The following is a 21,978-nucleotide window of genomic DNA, read 5'->3' as shown; positions in this document are numbered from 1 at the left end:
TTTGAATCGCAAGCATTGGAATTGACCTCTAATTTTTACGAGAAGAACGTTTTTTAACATCTGGAACTCATAAATATGATTGTCTACATAAGCTCTTTTTAGAACCGGTTTTAGATGAATTACAGTGAATAGTCTAGAAGCTTTAGATAAAACACTGCTCAAGAAGCTTTGAATATAACCGTTCAAACATGTTGTCGATTATGCAAGAGACAAAACCGTACTACGCCCACTTTTAACGCCCATTTTGCAATTAGCAAAGACCTAGTCGCGTTCTAAAGTAATTGAATATCCTGCGGAAAAGCGCAATCTGCCCGTTGTCGCCATAAAAAATTAACGACTTATTATTTTGCAGTAATTGGACAGTAAAATCGCTGCGAGCGCGGTAAAGCAAGAGATGTATTCATGTTTTGTTAATGAGGTAGTCTACCAGGTGTTTTAGCCAAATCAGCACGCATGTACATAGGTCAGTACAGCCGCTATATGGCTGGAATCCATGTTATTGCTATGTGCGTCTTTTTTCATTAGCTATTTTCTACGTTGGTGCCCTTTGAGTATTAATTAAATTTATTTTTTCTCCGGTCTATAATGACTGTTAAAAGGAAATGTGTATATATGAACGTTTTCACTAGACGTTTGTCGAGTATAACTACAGTATGAAATCTGTTCGTTTGTAACCATTATGGTTTTCAATTTCGTCTCTGTTTTTTTAACGATTTCCAAAGTAATAAACGCTATACCTGTACATTAGCTGATCGAAATTAATGCTAAGAATCAAATAACTAACTAAATATCTATTCTTTACAACGTTATGGCCATGTGCATCGTGTTATGTAGTTGTTAAAAATGTAACACATAAAAAAATCCTATTTTTCATCTGTTTCAGTTTTGACCGTGGTTTAAATTTAGCCGTGTTTTTTGTTGGATAACATATGTTCCGACACCTTGAAAATCGTTGAGAAATAATACAGACACAATGTACCATGTCTGCGCTGACAAGAACAATGGACAGGCGGTATTACGTCGAGATGTCTTCTGGCAGTGCATGGAAAAATGCATGGAAAATATTCCAACGAAATCCATTGAAAATAGTGTGATGCCTCTCGCCGAACAGGTAAGGCTACAGGGCGTATCAAAAGTGGTTGAGAAACAAAATTAAATTTGTCATTTCCACCTGAATTTGTCCACAAATTTCAAATTTGTCCGCTGATGGTGCACATTACGTTAGCATACCTTTGTTTCTGATCTGGCATTGTCGCTTTAATCCATGATAAGCAGGTTTGACGTTTTAGTTGAACGCCCAAAAACGCTATTGGAATGGACACTTGAGCTAGTTCAAAATGAATGTTTATCTAATCCATAATCCGTTTTACGAAAAGCGCTAACGTAGTATTGACTTTTTAGGTTAAATATATATATCACATATAATACTAAAGAAACAGTAAAACAATTGTTTTCTAAACTTCAACCAATTGTCACTTTCGTAAAACCGTAAATATAACTTTACCCATATGCTGTTTTGTTACCGTAAATCGTTGGGGCTTATTTTACCTTTCCGCTACCCCGTAATTCCACACCAGCTGTGTTTTTAAACCCGGCGTTTACGGAATATCGTGTTTTCTTTGGTAGAAATTTAAAACCCTTGGTATGCACGATATTGTCAGTTTGAGTTTTTCGTTTCATAAGTAAGATTTAAACAGTGCACACTATTTCGACCTAAAACTGTATTGTTGTGACGTCAATTGAATAATTCCTATTACAAATGACGTCAGTATAATTTTGTGACGTCCCCTTTTTGCGAAATATGACACATATCCATTTAGTCTTTTTCTTGAAATATGCTAAAGTAAACTTGCGCAATTTAATAAGGCTAAGGCGTTTTGTGACTCGGTATTGCAATTGTCATGTAAAAGTAAATGAAATGCCGCATTTTAGTTTATAAGTACTATATCGTACATCGACACGCCCTTACGATATTTTGAGCTTGGTGTAAAATATAGGGCAGAAACATTTGGGTGTCTGATTGATACTTCAGAGTAGACCCGAAAGGTGTAAAACCTAAATGAAAACCGAGATTTGCTTTTTAATACAACACAGTTTTCATTTTCAAGCCCTACAATCGTTACCAGACAATCAATCTCAATTCACACTTCATTGATCGCACTAAAATGGCGGTCACCAGTCAGACACCTCACCAGTCAGACACCTCAATACGAGGATTAACGAAATTCTTTGAAGTAATAAACCTTAATCTGACCGCGCTTTGGACGGGCAGATTACAGCAGGACAATCCTCGGTTTAATAACGCCAAATTCCAATGCTTGATGAAGGGACGTTTCAGATTGCATTTGTCATTGTTGGAGGTTGTTTTGGTTGAGAATGTTCAAGCAGAAAATAATTTTTTACTTATTGTTACAAACCTATCGAAATTTGTTTTAATTACAACAACTGAACATTTGTGCCAAAAACTGCATTTTAAGCTAACTTTCATATATTTATATTTATCTAAGTTTATGATCAAGCCTATAGTCTTTGCGCTATTATACCAAAATTTGACAATCGCAGGAGTTATACCCTAATACTGTTATTAAAACGAAAACAAAGAATGGAAAGTATTTTCCCAGTAACGAAATCTGACGACAAATATCTTGGAATATATATATTTCGCCTAATGGCATCTTCAGTTCCTATAAAAACCTCACGATGAAACGAAAACATGTTGTTTGTTAGCGCAATATAAAACAGCTTAATTTTTACTAAATTGAAATTGAAGTGTTTCTAAGACAACGCGTACTATAAATACAAGGCTATCAAATTGCGTTGATAAACCGCCTTTAAGTGATGTTCATTACGTATCTTTCTAGATAATTTTACAGAAACCATTTATTTTAACATTCGTTACATTTCTTTATTCACTGTGTGACGGTAAACAGTTCAGCCTGTGGCAGAATCGAATTAAATTCGTCCGCGATCGATAAAAACTCTATTCGCTGACGTCGAAACTTGCCCTCATTGGATCTATGCCGTTCCTCTGAGATTAAACTCGACAAGCAGGAAGGAATCGTGAATTCAATTGTTTTGTACGTCACTATCTCTAAGCAAATTAAGGTTTTTGCTTGAAACGTCAGTTTAAAAATGGTGTATTTTGTACCGACCATGTGTTAATAAAGACAAAACAATTCTGTCTAAGGTTCATCACTTTGAAAGTCCCACAGGGCAACATAAAGTAATTTGCGAATTCCGAAAAAATGACTGAAAAATGGTAATATTTTTTCAACTGAAAAAAGAAAACTGAAAAATGGTAATATTTAATGCAATAAAACACAACGATAAAATCCTTTGTACAACAAATTAAAGTTACTCTGAATGTTACCCATTAAAAACGGTACAGTTAATTCAATACCTCTTTGAAATATGCCTTCTATTGGTTTTATTTTATCTGACGATGACAAAAGAGACTGTCGAAACGTTGTCATGTTTTGCACGCAAATACTTTGATCTGTTTGCTCCTTGGAAACAAATTGTTATACATGCAAGGTCGGATAATTTCGTTTCGTGCTGTGAACTGCGGTGAAAATTGGTCTGTTTCGTGTCTTAATTTCCCTCGTCGTATCTGCACGACTGCTACGTCTTGATCATATCATCTACAAATGACAATCTTGGTGTCCGGTTTGAGCATAAACAACTGTCTCAATGCGATGGCATGAAAATTTCTGAGTCAAACTGCTTCTAAAGATCTGTCAAAAACGCCGAAGTGGCACCTAACTGTGTGGATTAAGTAATAATGAGTCATTTCAATGGATAGTAGAGTGTTTAGGAGGTTCTGAAGTGACGCTTGTAGTGGGTCTTATAACTTTTTTTCTTGCCTAAATGCTGCGTTGAAATTTATAAGGTTCAACATATATTTGTACAAATTCTTGTAGTTTGTCCTAAACTCTGTTTCTTCAAAAAATGTTGCGTCGAAATTTGTAAGGTCAAATATATATATTTGTACAAATTCTTTAAAAAAATGAATTTTAATCATTTTTAGAAGCAAATTCCGACTTTTAAAGTGTACTGACTGATTAAAATCACGCGAAACATGAAACCTTTAACACCAGATTACCGTTTGTGACGTAACAATTCCCGCGAGAAATTTATAGTGACCGGTTGGAATTGATGTTAATCTGCGATTTTAAACGTCAAGCGGCGACTACAATTACAGCAATCTGTTGTCCACTAACACTGCCCGCGTACACTCAAGGTCAGAAAGGTCAGCCCTGTCACTTCCGCAAGCTAACCAATCGAAATGCATTACCTTATCTCCGACGAAACTAGCGACATACTATTCGACCAAAATGATTGGATCATGCCAGCTTTATATTTCAAAATGTGATATTGCTTAACACAACAGTTTTATGAATAGGGACACAACAAATTTGTTTTCGGTTCTATTTGAATAAAGTATTGAAGATGCAGTTTTGTAATCGCAACAATTATAGTTTTGTTTGCATTGTGTATTGTTAATCAGTTATCTTATATTTTTGCAATATTTTTTAAGTGACACAACAGTTTTATTTGGTTCTATTTGAATAAGGTACTAAAGGTACAACCGTAACAATTAGTTACATTTGGATTGTGGATTGTTTATCAGTTATTTTACATTTCTGTTAATAAAAAAAATATTGTTTGCTGTTCTTTAGCAAATCAATATTTCGCAATTAATTGACAGTTTTGTAACATTTTATTGATTCCTTATCACCCATGGACCTGTCGTTTTTCTTTTATTAGCACGTGCACCTGTGAAACCCAAATAGGTATGTCGCTATTTACGACAGCTAAATTTGCCTGCACCAAAAATTGATATTTAGTTGCTATTTATGTTGTTCATTTGTACCAGTTCGTATAAAAACCGCCCAATTGTCTTAATTTTATAATCTATTTATAATAACTGATCGATTTTCAAATGTTATTCTATTTCTTAAAAACTGTTTTGTTTACAAATTTGGGTTTAAAAATCTAAACCATGCGAGCTAGGCGATTTTATTTAAATGTGAAAGCAAAACTTATCGCTCAATAATTGATGTCGAACTCAAATGTGTATTAATATTTTCCAGTTATACGGTAACAAGGAAGCCTTGCGCAATAAACCACGAAAAAAGTAAGGATCTTGGGTTTTAATTCTAGGCCTATATAACATTGCAGGGTTTTCAATAGACTGACAATTTTCGCACAGAGTTATCTTAGTGTGTGTGCGTAAAAGCATAACATAGCGGTAGTTTTTGTTTAAAATTTGTGCTCAGAAAATACGTGTATCATGTCTTGCGGTTGCTTCAAGTTACTTCATGCAAACCAGAGTTGCAATAGGGGACCCAACCTGAAAAGAATACGCAACAAACCCGACCAAAATCATTTTAGGTCCAAATTTGACCCGAAAGGACCCAAAATTCCGACATAAATGAGGCCAAGTGTGCAGTCAGTCCCGAATCAAGCCAGTTGTATTCAGGACGTAAGCCTACATCAATAACACATAAAACTCCGAATTGTTTTAAAAGCCAAATCCAACCAGCGTTTAAATCCATTGAACGACCATAAAAGTGAATACCTGAAAAATGATTTGAACAATCGTGGATCGGTAAATAACGGCTCCGTGTTTATTATTGCTGCGTGACAGAAAGGTTTTGATTAATCAAAGAATTGATTTTATTGCAGCAACAGAGAAGGCCCATTCCAATTTGACACCAGATGGACGTATTTTGTAATCCAGCTGTCACTTAAATACCGCCTACTTACATAACAAAAATATAAACATTATGCATTTGTTTGTCAGACCAGTATGTTTTGAATTTGACCAACTTAATCAACACATATTTAACAATAATATGTAGCCACGTTGTATTGGTTTGCAGATACTGGTTTGCTTGTTTTTGATGAGAGTATTTTTAAAGCCGCAAGTTGTTGTATCAAATTGCTTAATGACAAATTACCATAAAATCATGTAAATTTGGACTAAGCATATCGGTATAGTTTGCAACTAAATGTTTTTCCCCCGGCCGGCCTGATTTATATCACTATAGTTTAAATTTGCAAATACTTTCATTAGTGTGATTTCTCTGCATAGCTTGATTATTATCTTTGTTGAAGATCAATCCAAGCAATTGTCATTTCTTGCAGATGGCAGCCCTGTTACGTCACCGAGGACCTGCATCATCAATGACGTCACTCACGTCGCCTGCAAGAGCACTCACAACAGATCAAGCGGTTCACGTAGGTTTTCTGTGGCTTGTCATCTTCATATCGCCCTGTCAGACATATCTTGAGTTTACGCGAATTATTTGTGAGATCTTGGGACATATTTGAAGTTGCTTCGATTGCCTTTTGCTTAAAAGCTTGGCGTTTCCTGGCAGATAAATGACAAACATAAGTTTGCATTTGTGAGACTTTGACATATTTGTGTGTTCTACGTCACCAGACACAACAATTTGAGCAGTGGCACTTTCGGCTGTCGACCACAAAGTCAAAGGCACTTTTAATTATTCATATTCTGGCAACCCTATGTCACTGCTGGCGACCTCAAAAAGGACTCGTCCTTAAAAATCTGCCAATACAATCGACCAATCATTCCCCTTCTTGGCAGTTTAGTCACTTAGCCAGGCTAGCATCACGCCATTGGGGAATTAGAAAAGCTTTTTGTAGTCTAGAAAAGGTCATCTTGATTCGATAAAAGTTGTTAGCATTAAAATTTTGACACGTTTGACATAAAAATTGCCTCCGTTTTATTTTAGTGGTTTGTAAAGCTTATTAGAGAGGTTCTCTGTATTTGTTCATTTTTACTCCACAGAAATATTTTGTCAAAAGTTCATATTCTTGCACGTGAATTTGAATATTTTTCAAATGAATTTAATTATTCTTTTTTCTGTAGAATGGACCTTGAAAAATGGAAGCAAATTTACTGTTTAACATGGCCTACTGAGATACGTTGTTGTTGTTTTTCAGGTTGTATCGAAAGCTGTGACCACGTTCGTTCGCGCAGGTCGCGTCGTTGCCAATGACAACCGTTCCATCCAACGCGAAATGGAGAACGCCTGCGATGACGCAATAATGGCCGGTACGTCACGCATATTAATTCGTTAAATCGATTTTCTGTCAAAACAAGTCAACAATTAAGGTTTGCCATGCTTTCGTGGAAATGGAGCTTACTTAACTTAAACCCTCAAATCCGTACAAGAAAAAATACATAACATTAAAGCATACAATCTAGAAGCATTTTGGGGGCCTAAAGTAAAAAGCGAACATTTCAACGATCAGAAATCGAATTTATTCGGTAAATTTTGTGACTATCACTCAAAAAATAAAATGAATCAGGAAAACTTCAATGACTTAACGTACTACTGTATTGCAGTTAACGTAACACATTGTTTTGGGGACTTCTGTTTTACGAGAAACGAAACAAAACAATTGAAATGACGAATAATTGATGGCATCCGTATAAAATGTGACCAATTCGAATCCCTTGACGCATGTGGTTTCGAAATCAGGCTTAACGTGACAGAACATCCTGGGTGCCTCTATTTCTCCTTATTGCTTTCGCCCAGCAGAATTCATTCATGAATATTTGATATGCACAGTGGGCATTGAGCTAATATGATTATCGACTTTTGAGGCCCGTCACAGATTGCGTTCGCCTTGTTTATGAAACGAAATTGCGAGCGCTACTGAGATCAAACGTGATGGAACTATTAAAGGGCTATTCGGACAGACTTGTAAGTCGGGCCAGGGCTTTTTGGGTCGTGCTCGGTTTTGAGTTTTAATAAAACGGGCTTGATTTTACACTTGGCATTATTTTATTTTCACCAACTTTTAGGCCAGCTTGCAGCTCTTGTTCATGAAAATGAAGCTAATAACTGTTAATCAAACGTGTTGCTCTCATTACCTGTTGCAGCGTTTTCCGGCCTGAATTTACCCATCACACTAAGTTAAAAAAATAAGTTTTGTGGTACGATAGAGTTATGTTGTTTTATGCAATTTACTTGTGGCATAGAACAATACTGCGTTAATGTAATGGTATGTTTAATATTGATAGCTGCATTTGTCTTTCGGTATCTTTTTCGAGTTCTAAAATTTTGACTGTAAAGCATTCGCAATCCTATAAACGTCCTTACCAAACATTCACAGAAGTCTTCGTCTGATTGGTAGATATTAACTAAAGGGATAGATTGACAAAAGACACGTTTTTGTAGTCATGTGTTACAGCAAAAAATTAGCAGCATTATTGGCAGTACAATGGAAGAAAAAGAATTAAAAATCTCTGTTTTGGTTTTTACCGAATCTGTTTTTTGACTCTGTAAACTTTCGATGACCTAACGTTTGATATAGGTCCCCTGTGACCTAAATCTTTGGCAAAAAGATCTAAAAGACAAAATCTATTTCGTTTTGGACTTTAAAGCACTTTTGTCTTTCTCAGGGGAGTCGTTATGTCGGGTTTTGACTACTCGACCGAGTTACTCGCAGCAGTTTGGCATCAGCCCAAGTACGAGTAGCGGAACGAGTCAAAACGGCACGGATAGCGGAGTAGATGAAGATTTGGATGATGATCTTTCGTACGAAGTAAGTTAAGTGTTTTTGAACTTCAAAACATTTCCAAATGGTCGTACAAGGTCGAGCCAAACCCAAGTTACAATTAACGCCCAGTCCAGTTTTAGTGTTAGTAATATATAACACGATTGTGGTTCATATTTGTTCATTGTTTAGGCACAATAAAAGCTTAAAAGTTTTTTAACTAAAGAAAAATGGCTGTTTCTTTGTTTATTTATTGTTTCGTGTTGCTGGTAAATTTAAATGCGGACTAAAAACAATTTTACCAAAGTTTAGACTGTCGGAAGTTTTTTGCGGAAAAAGATCAAATTGACGTTTTTTGGTCATCATCCGAACTTATTTTAATCATTTATTCACAACCGCACTTTATTCTTGTATGAAATCGATTATTAAAGATTTACAAATGGTAAATCAAAACGCTATAATACCTATTCTCTATGTCAGGGGTCGGCAACCTTTTTTGCACTGCGGACCGGTTTGAAACAAAAAAATTATATCACGGGCCGGCCTTTAAAAACCACAAATAATCAGTACTGAAAACTAATGACAATTATTACAACTTTGATTCAAAGTGAACCTTGAGCAAGTTTTATGCGGCCCGGTAACAAACTCCTCACGGACCGGCACCGGGCCGCGGACCAGTGGTTGCCGACCACTACTCTATGTCAGTGTTTCCCAACCTATGGGTCGCGACCCAAAGTTGGGTCGCCTATAAATTCTGTTGGGTCGCCAGTTTTTGTGACAATTAGAGCATCTACGTTTCGTAGCGTTGTTTTGTTATTTCCCAAGGATATGAATTGTTTCCCAATAACAATTTCATGACTATTTGGCGTGATAGTGAATTATTCTGTTTGTAACGTCATAATGTTTGTGTGAGATCACTGTTAAGCGTTGTGTGGCTCATAATGCTTTGAACCAGCTCTAAAGTTGGCGGAAAAACGAATAAATTTTGTTTGATGTTTTTATTTTTCAAACTAGCGTAGTAATTTTCGAAAAACTTTCCTGATTTACAAACAAAAATATAACCCAAATAGTAAGAATGCATATCCATGGGTCGCGAGAAGCCACAAAACAAAATTTTGGTAAGTATTTGGGTCGCGACAAAAAAAGGTTGGGAACCACTGCTCTATGTCACAGCAATAAAAAAATCTACGGGCTGCGTTTATTGCAAAAAAAAATTTCCAGATTATATGCCGTGAAAGGTGCTTTGGGGTGACGTAAACGAAATATTTGCGTTGGCATCACATCATTATTTTGCAAACATCCATTAGAGCGAGTTTAGGGATTCAGCCAACTTTTACTTTTAGGCCAAAATTGGGTTTCGAACCAAACCTTGTAAGGCCTCTTTCATCACTATTGATCACTATAGATATGTATCACGAGCTCAAAATAACTGCATACTTCGGTATAACGCCGCCCAATAAGCCTGGTGTACTTTGATCCATAGCCAAGCCGTTGTTTTATTAAGCCTAAAAATGGAGTTGTCAAGCCGTTGCGTCAGAGTTTTAAACGGGTCTAAACTTTGGGCCCATAGTGCAAGCCCTAAACTCGGCCCTAATTGATTTTCTTTTATTAAAACATGCCTGAACGACGCCCAAAAGTTAAATTAATCAACGTGAAATTACTAATATTAGATCAGACCCGAATTTTATTCATACTCAAGTCCGAAGGCGGCCAAAAGGTAAACGCTCCACGAAAAGCGCGGTCCGACTTACAATTCTGTGTTGTGTATTTTATCGTGTTGCAGCGCATATGTTGGGTATGAATCATGTCGCTGAACAACAAAGCAATCATCAACTTGTTTGTTATGGTTCTGCGTTAATTGTGATACACATATTGTGATTTGAGTATATCACGTATCGGTGACTGGTTGTGTGACAGATTTTTAGTCAAAACTGCAGTTCCTGCATAATAACGAAATATTATGTACAACGTTATAAAATAAATATGCACAACCGTTTTGAAATATTAATACCTGTATTACTGACTGTCTGTGGCAATTTGACAGTTCAAAAGTTGCAATAGCGAAAGACCAACACAAAACTGTATTAAGAGCGATTCCTAAAACGATTAAAAAAGCGCTCAAACTTTGCAAATTAAGCAAATTACTTGGCAATGTAAAGGAACTTGGCTGAAGTTTTTGGGTAAAAACGTTAAAGTTTAATTAACACATTTCTTTTTGGCCAGTTTCAAACAGAAAATATTATTTTTGGAAAAATCTTAAACCTTTCATAGTGAACTTTGTATACATGTTACAAAAAAAACCTTTGCGTACAAATACAAAAAACTATCTCAGCTGCAAGTTTGTGCATTCCGCGCCAAATTTAAACGATCTCTGGCTACGAGTTTAATCTCTATATTGGAAGCGTTTCAGCAACACCCTGTGTTTCGTTTTCAAGGTTAAATACAACAAGGTGTTTCAGGACTAACCCGTTAAATTGCTATTTGCAATTAATTATGGGTCTTCGTAAAGGGGACACATTGTGTTTTTGCCTTTTTTGTCTAACGCTGTTTTTTTCGAAACGTTCGCTCAAGAAAGCGTTATTAAAACCATATAAAAAATTTTTTTTTTTTTTTAATTTTAAATTAATTTAAGTTTCACCCCGAATGACGAAGCGGTTCCCCCACAGGCCCTAAATAAATAAATAAATAAATGTTTAACATATCGCAAAATGCAATTGCAGTTTAATTTTGTTCATTTGAAATCCCAAAAATCAAAGTTATCGCAAAACGAAGATGGCCAAATTATTTTACATTGAAATTTCCATTGTTTTAGCTGGATGGAGCAATGCCCAGCACATCCCTACAGACTTGTCGCATTAATCGATTTCTTGCGTCAGCAGAACGTACGTCACGTTAAAAACACAATATGTTGCCAACCATTGACCCAATATCCGTTGATAAATATCCCGCCTCTATGATATGGCTCGTGCATATTGCATGAGCTCGCAATATGATTTTTATGTCTAGAGCTACTAAACCGCGTCGTTAGGTAAAACTACCACGAATATTAACATATTCTTTTAAAAAAAATCTTGCGTATCACTCGGTTTTACCATACGCTACAGGCTTTATATTTTACTCGATCTATTACAATTTTGGGCCCCTAACAACACAATTTTAGATTTTACTGCAAGGTATTGGAAGTTAATTAGTCGGTTAGCGAAAGCTTTAGCATCTGGTTTTGCAGGATTTTACTAATGACCCCTGTTTTTGATCAATTGGTTGTCTGGTCATGTATTATATATTTGTTGGTTGAGGGCAAAACCAGGTGCTAAAGCTTCAGCTAGCCAACTAATTACCTTCTAATACATCCACAGGAGTTACTTCATTACGAAATAGCCCAATTATTTCCAAGTACTCCATACAAACTAAAACATGACCAAAGGGCACAGAATCGTAAAAATCGATTGCTATGTTTTTTATTTGATTTTGTTTTATTTTTTAGGTTTTCCACCTACCAGCCAGTGACGCGGAACCGGTTCCTTCTATTCGAATATCGGCAGCTAGAGACATATCCACCAACAGCATGTCCTTGACGCAAGGTCAAAAATCAGACAAGGTCACGGAGCTGTTGAGTACATCTTCATCGGAGCTTACAATGAGTTCAGGTTTGTCATAACTTCAAGAAATTACTTTCAGAGTAAACTTTTTTTCATTAAAGCTTCATTTTTAGTTTTTGCATTTTTACTTGTCTGTATCAGTAGTTTTAAACAAGAATTACGAACATGTTATAAATGTTCAAAGAGTCCGAGCGCAAAAACATTTAAAATCACTGCATTAAACCATCGGTATTAAATCATTCAACGTTTTTCGGTCTATCTGAAATTTACAAAATAAAAAAAAACTACACATTTAAAACCAATGCTTCACATTTCAGACAATATCGAAAAATTGTTGTAAAATAATGCAAATAAATAATTGTTTGTTTTATGTTAAAAGTCCGCGACACTGGTCGATATCGAATAAAGCGTCAATGGGGCCACTTTAAACAAGTTTTAATCGATATGTCTGCTCGTAACCTTTCGATGATTGAAGTAAACTGCAAAATAAAAATCGTTTACTGGGTACCCCTTTGCTTGCTAAAATAGACAATTGCTTGCTCAAATAAAATTGTGAATGGTTCGTAACGCTATCTGAGTTGAGTTTTTGTGTTTGATTTCTGGCAATAATATTAAAAAGTTATACAAATAACAGATATGTTGCTCTACTGTATTTACCAGAATACAACAAAATATGAATGCCTTTTGTGACAAATGAACTGATAGTTAAATACTTTGCTAGAATATTTGCTGTTGCTGACTGGTCCTTATAGACTTTATAATTTGTTCGTTTTATGAGATAGTAAAAATAACCACTAACTTAAAAAAACACCATATAAGCAAGCATGGAGTGTCTTTTATATCCCGCGCAACAAAAACGACATACAAACATTGAAAATACCGCGTTTCGTCCACCAGGTTGCATGTCTATAAAATTTGTCATTCAACTGGTGTGATGCTAAACTAAACAAAGCCTGTATTTTTGCTGACGTTTCGCCCGCCAGAATGGTAGGGCTTCTTTAGAGCAACGAATGGCGCAGCGCAGCGGGATAAATATACAAATATTGATCAAAAAATATTGTAGCAGGAGCTTTCTTGAGGACTTCAGATTCATCTTCCGGATCTCTAGTGTCGTCTGGTAGTCATAGTGATGAAGAAATCAACCAATCAAATCTTGCCACGTCTTGCTATGCTTTGTTGGCGTCTGTCATCAACGTGTTATCGTTGGCCGACAGCATACTAGTGGAGGAAATTATACAGTGCAAGGATGAGGTGAAAAAATGTATTTTTGAATATACATTTAAGCATCCCTGTATATCAGAAATTGTGTTTAAAAGAACTATATTTCAAGTCAAAAGGTCAGCAGTCAAATATTACGTAGAAATTAATAAAATTGTGCGTCTGTTTAAGCTAAAATGCTTGCTTGTATGTTTACTTTATTTTTACTCAAAAAAGGTGATAGTCCACTATAGGTTTTTAATTGAGCCGGTACAAGGTCTTAAACGAGTTCACGTATGCTGAAAATTCGTTTTACCAACCAAGAATTTACAGAAGATTTTCTTATTTTTTGAAACACATTCCTAATATTTTGCTTCAGAAGAAAATACGCCTTTATGCCAGACCTAAACTGCTTTAAAAAAGGTTTCTAAAATTGACTATTTTTGTCTCGTAGTTGAGGAATCTGTTCAAGAAGGCTAATTTCTATCTTTCCTTATAATGTTAAAATTAAAATGACGGCCTTGCAGAACACATTGAAAATATCATTTATGTACCGAAAATCCACTTCCTTCTTTCGCAGATTATCTGATTAAACCCTCCGTTTTTTTGCAGGTTTATTGTCAACTTGATTCTTTGTGGAATTGTGACAATTTTCACGAATTTTTAAAGCAATTTACGGAGTTCGGAACCAAAATGGTGAAGCTCGCTCACTTTACAGGAGCAAGGCAAAAGGTATCAACAAAATCTAAGTTTCAGTTGTTTTCTGCATAACATTTTGCGTGTTAGTTTTTCTTCATAAATATACATTTAAAGTTTCCTAATAAGTTAATATTCTGATTCATATTGCCAGTAACGCTGGCTTAGCTTTAAATAGACACTTTAGCACAGTTTTACAAAGCTTTATATTTTGAATATGTTTGTGCAAACCAGTGGATCTAACCTCTAGATAGCTACCCGAACGTTATAACCTTATAGGCACTCAGATTTGAGTGCGATTTGAGAGATTTGAACACGCTAATGTTATTTTTGTTTTTGCGTAAAATTATTGACACTTTATTTTTATCTATAGGACTTAAAATGCGAGGAAGCCAAAACTCAAATGTCAATCATTCGTTCGGTTCTGGAAAGAGGAACATCGGCGTTACTTGCTACTTCAAAGGTATATTCGACTCACCTATTATAAGGGCTTAAGTTTTGTCAATGATGAAGAATTTAATTATTGGGTTGTGTAACTTTAACTACTTCCTCTCTGAATTTAGAAAAAGAGGCCAAGAAGAATCAATAGAAACAAATTTCATTACGTGACAAATCCTAATGTTTACCATCTTATTTAAGTGTGCAAAAGCTAGTGTGTCATTTTCAAATGCTCTGCGTTCCACTTTCAAATGCTCTGCGTGCCACTTTTGGCACGCGTGCCACGTGTTGGACACCTCCATGTTAACGTCTGAAAAATCACCATTTTGTATCACGTATTGGGACCGATTGGGGACCCTTATATGACGGCAATAGATTGTTGGAAACCACTATTAAATTTTCTATATTAACTATAAAACTATTGGCAGAAGAAGTCATTTTATTTTGTATGACTCGAAATTTTATGATAAAGACTGTTTGCTAAGCCGTGTACTTAAGTTTGTATTTTCATAAACGCAGGCATGGTATCACTTTCCTTCGACAAGATCGGAAGCAATACGGGGATGTTCCTTTCGTCGTATGAAGCGCGCTCTCTTTCGGCTACAACAAATAAGTTGCCACAACACGAGGTGGCGCCAGAGGAACAGTACCGACCTTGCTAACAAGTTTGCACAGTACGTTTGTTTTGGGAAATTTTTGTCACATAGTTTACTTTGTTTGCAAATTAGAAATAATGGTTTAGTCCGTTGGACAAAAGTCCGTTTCCCTGAAAAAAAACCTTTTACTAGAAAAAAAAGTAATAAGTTACAATATTTTGTTATGCATATCCCATGTTTTCAATTATAGGATTTCTGTACGAAAATTGTACAATGTTTTAGTACTTGTTTAGTGAATACTTGATGTTTTCATCTAAGATTGGAAACGGATGATTTTCAGCCAATCCCGACTTCTGACAGCGCGGCTCTACTTATCAGACGACTACAGGTAAAATGTTTAAGGATATACACAATGGGTCGGCAACATTATAAACGCCCGGTGCCGTTTTAATCTTTGTGTTCAAACGACAATAGCTTGTCAAACCTGCCAACATTATTGTGTGTCATGGCAGTTTCAGCCAGCTGATTTAAATGACAATTAGAAAACACACAACTTTATATTTGTGGGCTGCGTTTTTGGTGCAATTAAATCACAAAAAAATTGTAAACAAGTGATGGTAATAGTTTTATTTCTGTCAAACTGTACTTAAATACGTAACTTTAAATCACTGTGGCCAACCGAGACAAAATAGCTGAAATTGGGAGACAAACGCGTTTGTTATTTAGCAAATCATCCGCAAAACTACATTTGTCTTTCTTTTTGCAAAATATTTCTGGAAACAGTATCTATTAATCCTGTTTTCACATCTGTTCGTTCAGGCCAAGTTGCGAAAATCCAGCAGTCCCCCCAACAGTTGTCACGATCTAACTGAAGCTAAATGCGCGCAACAAGAGGAAAACATAGAAGTCTTAGCCAAAAAGGTATGTTTTGACTTTTTTAAATGTAGTTTAACAATTAATGTATGAGATATGTTTCACAAACACATATGCGTTCGTTCGTGTCAATGTATTTGCGTAATGGCTAAGTAAACATTACCGAATAAAAATACACCATTTTGTATTATTTTAGAGGTTTATTGTTGTTTGTTTGTTTGCTTTATACTCGCTGGGCGGACAAGTCTGAATGCTGCCTGTTTTGTTACACGCCTGTTAAATATTTGTTTATTTGACTTAACTATTGGAGATGACTTCAATTTAGTCAACCCTTCTGGTTCCACTGGGTTTGTGCAATGTCGCTCTAGTTTCTTGAAACACAAGTGGTCGAGGCAGTGTGCAGTTATAACTGCTACTTTTGTAGGTAATGGAATGCATGGACGAATTTACGGACTGTCCCTATACCAAGCACTTACAAAGGATGAAAATTGTCAGCGTGGTGTCAATGTTTAAGGATTCCCTGGACTGTTGCATTAAAGTATGTATAAGTAAAAATAAAAGTATTTGTTTCTTAATAAACAAACCGATTAAACCAAAAAAGTTTTTTCAGCAACTTTACCTAATAAAATGTTTATCAGAAACAATGCAACTTAAGTAACTTATATAGTCCAAAAAAACAAAATTTGAAACACTTGGTTATAGTGTGGACAGCAGTTACAAAGACAAAAGCTGGAAGATTCTACGATTCTTTTCAACAAAATATGTAAAGAACTAACAACCACAGTAAGTAACTGTAAATAAATTATATTCCTTATTTAAAAAAAATCAATGATCATTTTGCACAAATATGAACTGTGCAACAATATCAAAACATTGTTCAATCAATGGAAGACAAAAATATAACTTTATGTTAACCTTAATCTACAAATAAAAGTCAGGGCACTAAAATTTGGTTCATAAAATACAATTTCAATCAATAATACTCGAAGTTTTTTCTACACTGAATTGTTCTCACACAATCTTTGTTTAGCTTCACGAAATAGCTGTTGATCAGGCGGCTGACATCATTAGGGTCTTTACCGGACACAATGACGACACAAAAGATCCCGCCACAGTGCTACTGACGTCATTACACCACAACGCAGCTGCCCAAAGTTTAGACCGTTTTGCAGAAATTTCATCTAAGGTAATGCCATTTTATTTGAATCTACCAAAAATATGATTTAAGTTTCAATTTGATTCTTGAATAGACTGATACGTAACAAATTCATATTGCAATTTTTCTATTTAAATAGTATGTTTTAGAATATTTTTGGATTGATTTCTTTTTTTTTGGACAGATTGTTTTGTTTTGGATTTGTTTAAAAATTTGAATATTATGCGTAAATATTATTAATTTAGAAAACATTACGGGCTAAAAGTAAAGGAAATGTGGGTTTTCCACAATCCATGACCGAAACGCAAAATATTATTTTGGGTATTTTAATCTTTTAATTTTTAGCGAAACTGAAGTGCTCTTAGACATTTGTATACTTCCCTAAAATGTATCTGAAACTCCTGTGTCCAAGATGAAATGTATTTTATTCTTTTTAGACTAACGTGTTCGATAATTGCAAAATCCTGTACCTTTAATGTCGTGAAACTTAAAATTACCAAGCCAAATAACAAGGCTAGGTTAGATGTCTTGATCTTCTTCTAATATTTCTTTCACATTCAATCCTTACGTTCAAAAGGTTACGCTTATCACTGTAATGCATTAAGGTTGTAACGTACATACGGTGTGGCACGCCTGCTTTCGTGTGTTAATGCCGAACCCTAGATCTCTAAACATAAGTCAGCATTCGAAATCAATACCACCTGTCATGTACACATTTCGCGTGACACCATTGCAATTCGCCCTGCTAAAGTGAATCCTTACTGTCCATTTCGTTGGATAATTCCGTTGCATTTTTTGTCCACATGAGCTGAATTCTGTATCGTTTTCTTTTAGGCAAGCGAAGCCTGTAAGTTGCTGGGCCATTGCCTTTATGACCCAAGTCACGTGACCATAGCTCATCACGTGACCGAGAGTTTGACGGAATTCTCCGAGCAGGTAAAAATAATCGCAACCGGTAAACAAATGTTCGTTGTCATTGTTTATAAAAGAAAAAAATACTTAGATGACCTAAAAGTTAACTTGGAATGTATGATAAAAATAATATCTCGAGGCGTTTTTGATTAAACTGCAATAATGGACCTTTTGCAATTTTTAAATTTTAAATCATTTGCCTAGATACCACAAAAATGTTCATGAAACAAATCTACTCCCCGCCAAACAAACTGTACGATACTAAAAAACTGTAACAAACAGTGCGACTTTTAATTAGGTGCCACAAAAGTTTAAACATCATTATTGTGCACAAATGCGCACTTTCTTTTTCATTGCATTTAAAAATAAATAAAATTCATTTAATTGATTAGGATTTCGTTGTAACTAGCAAAAATATATTAAATATTTTATTTATGATATTCATGTTTTGGCGCCAACGATTTTTGGACAAACTATTAAATTTTTTTTTAAAGGTGAAACAATCTTTTCTTCTGGCTACATCTTTACCAAAACACCGAATGGTGCAAGAAACTTTATCAGACGTTGTGCAGCAATGGCGCAGTTTTGTTCTTAACGATCTTGTGCAGCTTTGTGCGCATGCGCAGTCCGAAGATTACTCATCTGTGACGTCCAACGCACGACGGTCTAATGATTCTGAGGTTTGGAAATTCAATTTTTTTCTATTTCTTTGTTAAGCAAACATGTTTGCATTTTTCTCTGTTTTGTCAAAAAACCAGTCATAAAAATAATACAAATCCGAAACAGCTGGTAAAAGCAAGTTTAAAGATAGAGAATATGCTTCTAAAGACTAACAAATAAGTTATATTTTGCTTTTCGCTGTATTGACATATCTAGTCTAGAAAATCGTTAATCCCATGTATCTCTTTTTCATAGGGCTTACCAACGAAACAATTTTACACGACAAAGCTGGTGCTGTGTTATTAACAGTGTTATTAAAGTTCCTTTTATGGCTTGATCGAATCTAAAGTATTTTGTATTTTGCAGAGTGACGTCATTCACGACATGTCCGAGCAAAAGACGACTGCTGTGAGACTAGGACTTGAAATCAAGCTTCTTGCGAGCCAATGTCGAATAGAAATGCAACAACTTAAACGAAGTGACACCACTAGTGTATATACGTCACTGTTTCGTCATGTTTCTGAGGTATGACGTAGTGAAACTTTCAGCAGCTCAACGAGTTTAAATTTATTTCGATTTTTTAGATGATTGACGTTGGTTGGAATATTTTCCTTTTCACAAAGGGGGAACCACCGTTGCGTACCACAGTGGACTTCTTCAAAGCATCAGACGAGATAGGGTTGCTTTCAAGAGAAATTGAAACCGATTTGAAATGCGTTTCAGAGCAGGTAAGGTGGAAAACCGCGCTTAAATAACATTCGGGGAATTTGAAAGAAATGGTAAATGTAAATGTATGCAGTTATGGTTGTACGTGGGCCATGTATTTAAAGCTTAATCTTGATTTTGTTAAAGCCAGAACTAGTCTCGAGCACAAAATTGTACCAAATAAACCAGTTTAGCAAGTTTGCTGAAATAAAGATCCATAGTGAGGCTCTTAGCCTGTTTTTGTTTGTTTTGCGTCTTGGAAGTTAAAGACAAACTAAAATTACCCCAAGTTTGTTTAACACACGAGTTTCGCACCTGGAAAAATTCCAACTTACATTTATTCTCAAAGTCTTATTTACTTATCGACAAATGCACGAATAAAAGTCAATTATTTATGAAATGCAGGCCTACCACTGTACCCAACTAATCAATACACACTCTACATACCCCGTACAAAGTAAGTAAAATCATGAACCGAAAATGAAGTAAACATGAACTCGTTTTCGAATAAAACCCCACATTCCGAAAACACTCCTGCAACCATTCCCTAACACGGGTGGTTAATTTGTTAGGGCCCACTCGACTGGTTCCACCAACATTTCCCCCAGTCGTGTTTTCCCGCAATGCGCCAACTTCATTTTCTAGCGAGCCCGAGTCAAATAACGCCTTTTAGTACGGTGTAGCAGCCAAGCGTTCAACCATTATTCATCAATTGTAGGCTACTCTACACTGTTTTGCTCTCTATAACGTTACGTTATAGAAGGTATTTCCGGCTGCGTGATTGTTGTGGTGCAATTATAAACTCAACTTTCATTTCAAACCCAGCCTTGCCTACTCTCGTGCTGACAGGGTCTTTGGACACAAATATTTTCTGTTTAACGTAAACAAATTAATGTTTCCTTTGAATAAAATTCAAATATTCCATTTGTCATAGAAAACTGAATCACGGTCAAGCAACCTGGTTCACAAACTTCATCAAGCAATTTGTTTGCTCTCCTCAACACGTGACCAACTCCAGATGGCGTCACACTCCAGTGCGCACGGAAAGTCAGCAATGTTGCGCAAGGTCATGGCGACTTTAAAAGGAATAAGAGGCAACGTTGAAGTTGTTTCAAAAGTTCTTGTGGAAATCAGCGCGTCGTCTTTGCAGGTGAATATTTGTTACAGTTTAGTGTGTTTAGTTTTGTGCTTTGTTTTATTTTTTTGATCTGCGGAATAGCAAAATAGAATGACCGACTGGTTAGCGCAACCGCTTTGTGGCAAGTTTGTAGGTTTTAATCGCATCTCGATCCTTTGTATATCTGTAACCAACATTTCTTCAATCTTGTGGGACCTAATTCGTTGAATTTATGGAAGTCACCATCTTAAAAAACAAATTAACAAAAAAGATTCCACGGCTGTAAATGGGGCAGACAGTTTGGCGGTGGCTTTCATTGCGGGTTTAACGCATTTAGGCGTTGCTCAACCACCGAGGGTAGAAATGTCCTTGAAAACAAACAAACAAATAGCAGTTAAATAATTGTACCCACACGTATAGGCCGCCATGGAGCTATTTGCTTGTTTGTAATTAAGTTGTATCCTCTTTTCTAGATGACATTTTTGGATTTGTCAAAGTTGACGACATAAATTTTAAAGTTCAATATTAAACGATAGGTCCTGGTTGAAGCTGTGTCTCCTAAATTCTTCGCTAACGAAAACGAAATGTCGAGAAAGAAGTGTAAAATGCGCAACCTTGTATAATGTGGTTGCGCATATCAGGTTGCCTTTGGTCACAAAAACCTTTGACCAACTCACATAATTGACCAATGCTTACTAAAAAAAGTAGCTAAGTGTACATTGAACACTCGACACTAAAACTATATTTTCTGGCTTTGACAACAAATTTTATGCTGCAGAACTTCTGTCCACAGTCCACACTCCGCAAGCAGAAGCCACGTTCCAAATCCCTAACCCCTCGCAGAAGTCAGACCACAGTGCATCCTTCTTCAAGTAACACTTGCACAACACCCACTAGAAGCTGCGTTAAATTCAGAAGCGAGAACAGTCAGATAGACGATATGACCTCAACAAAAAGGAGTTCACGGAAAAGCTCGTCGTTTAACGGAACGAAGGATGGGAAATTGCGGAAAAATTCCCACTCTCGCGGGCACGTGATATCCACGCGACTTTGACGCGTGTCACGTGATTCACTGTGATGTTTCGTTGTACTTGAAAATAAAACCAAATGTTTGTACTAAAACAACGTCCCTGCGTAGCCAACTGGATTGTAGGCATGTAACTTAAGCTAAGCACACACCACCACAAAAAAACGAAATAAAAATTTCTCTTCAAAATTAGCATTTTGTTGCGGTAATGTGACAAACTGACAATACACAGCTTGTTAAAGATGTTGTGCCAAAATAGGAATTTTCTTTGGTTGTTACAGGTTTAATAATTGGTTTCGGACAAAAAATCCTTAAAAAAATAGTGCAATAAAAGAACGGCGTACAGTTACTACTAGTTCATTGCAATTGACAAGCAGCAGACTTGCAAATTGTTTCCGATTTTTAAGCTACTTATTTGCAAAACATTGGGGAAAATAAGGTTTGTACAAAACCTACTGTGCTGTTAG

At 35.9% G+C, this 21,978-nt stretch overlaps 1 protein-coding gene across 4 annotated transcripts; it reads left to right on the top strand.

Annotated features, from left to right (window-relative positions):
* The first annotated feature begins 906 nt into the window (after nucleotides 1–906).
* Nucleotides 907–21,609, top strand: LOC145204457 (alpha-catulin-like). Of its 4 annotated transcripts, none has more exons than XM_080077009.1 (20): nucleotides 907–1,111; nucleotides 6,151–6,243; nucleotides 6,973–7,084; nucleotides 8,441–8,583; nucleotides 12,020–12,182; nucleotides 13,201–13,385; nucleotides 13,944–14,063; nucleotides 14,401–14,490; nucleotides 14,985–15,139; nucleotides 15,380–15,449; nucleotides 15,881–15,982; nucleotides 16,359–16,472; nucleotides 16,637–16,717; nucleotides 16,965–17,120; nucleotides 17,925–18,026; nucleotides 18,497–18,682; nucleotides 19,029–19,187; nucleotides 19,247–19,390; nucleotides 20,302–20,517; nucleotides 21,263–21,609. In XM_080077009.1, the coding sequence occupies exons 1-20, from the start codon at nucleotides 974–976 to the stop codon at nucleotides 21,536–21,538; spliced, it is 2,805 nt and encodes a 934-aa protein (XP_079933135.1). In that variant the 5' UTR covers nucleotides 907–973; the 3' UTR covers nucleotides 21,539–21,609. The 4 variants fall into 4 exon arrangements, with proteins under 4 accessions (XP_079933135.1, XP_079933136.1, XP_079933134.1 ...); XM_080077010.1 differs by having other exon boundaries at nucleotides 13,198–13,385; nucleotides 21,278–21,609; XM_080077008.1 differs by having other exon boundaries at nucleotides 13,198–13,385.
* The last annotated feature ends 369 nt before the right edge of the window (nucleotides 21,610–21,978 follow it).

This window comes from Phallusia mammillata, chromosome 8 (genome assembly GCF_965637545.1).
Source record: "Phallusia mammillata chromosome 8, kaPhaMamm4.hap1.1, whole genome shotgun sequence".
Lineage (NCBI taxonomy): Eukaryota > Metazoa > Chordata > Ascidiacea > Phlebobranchia > Ascidiidae > Phallusia > Phallusia mammillata.
The sequence above is the reverse complement of the archived record's forward strand: the minus strand, read 5'-3'. Positions and strand labels throughout refer to the sequence as shown.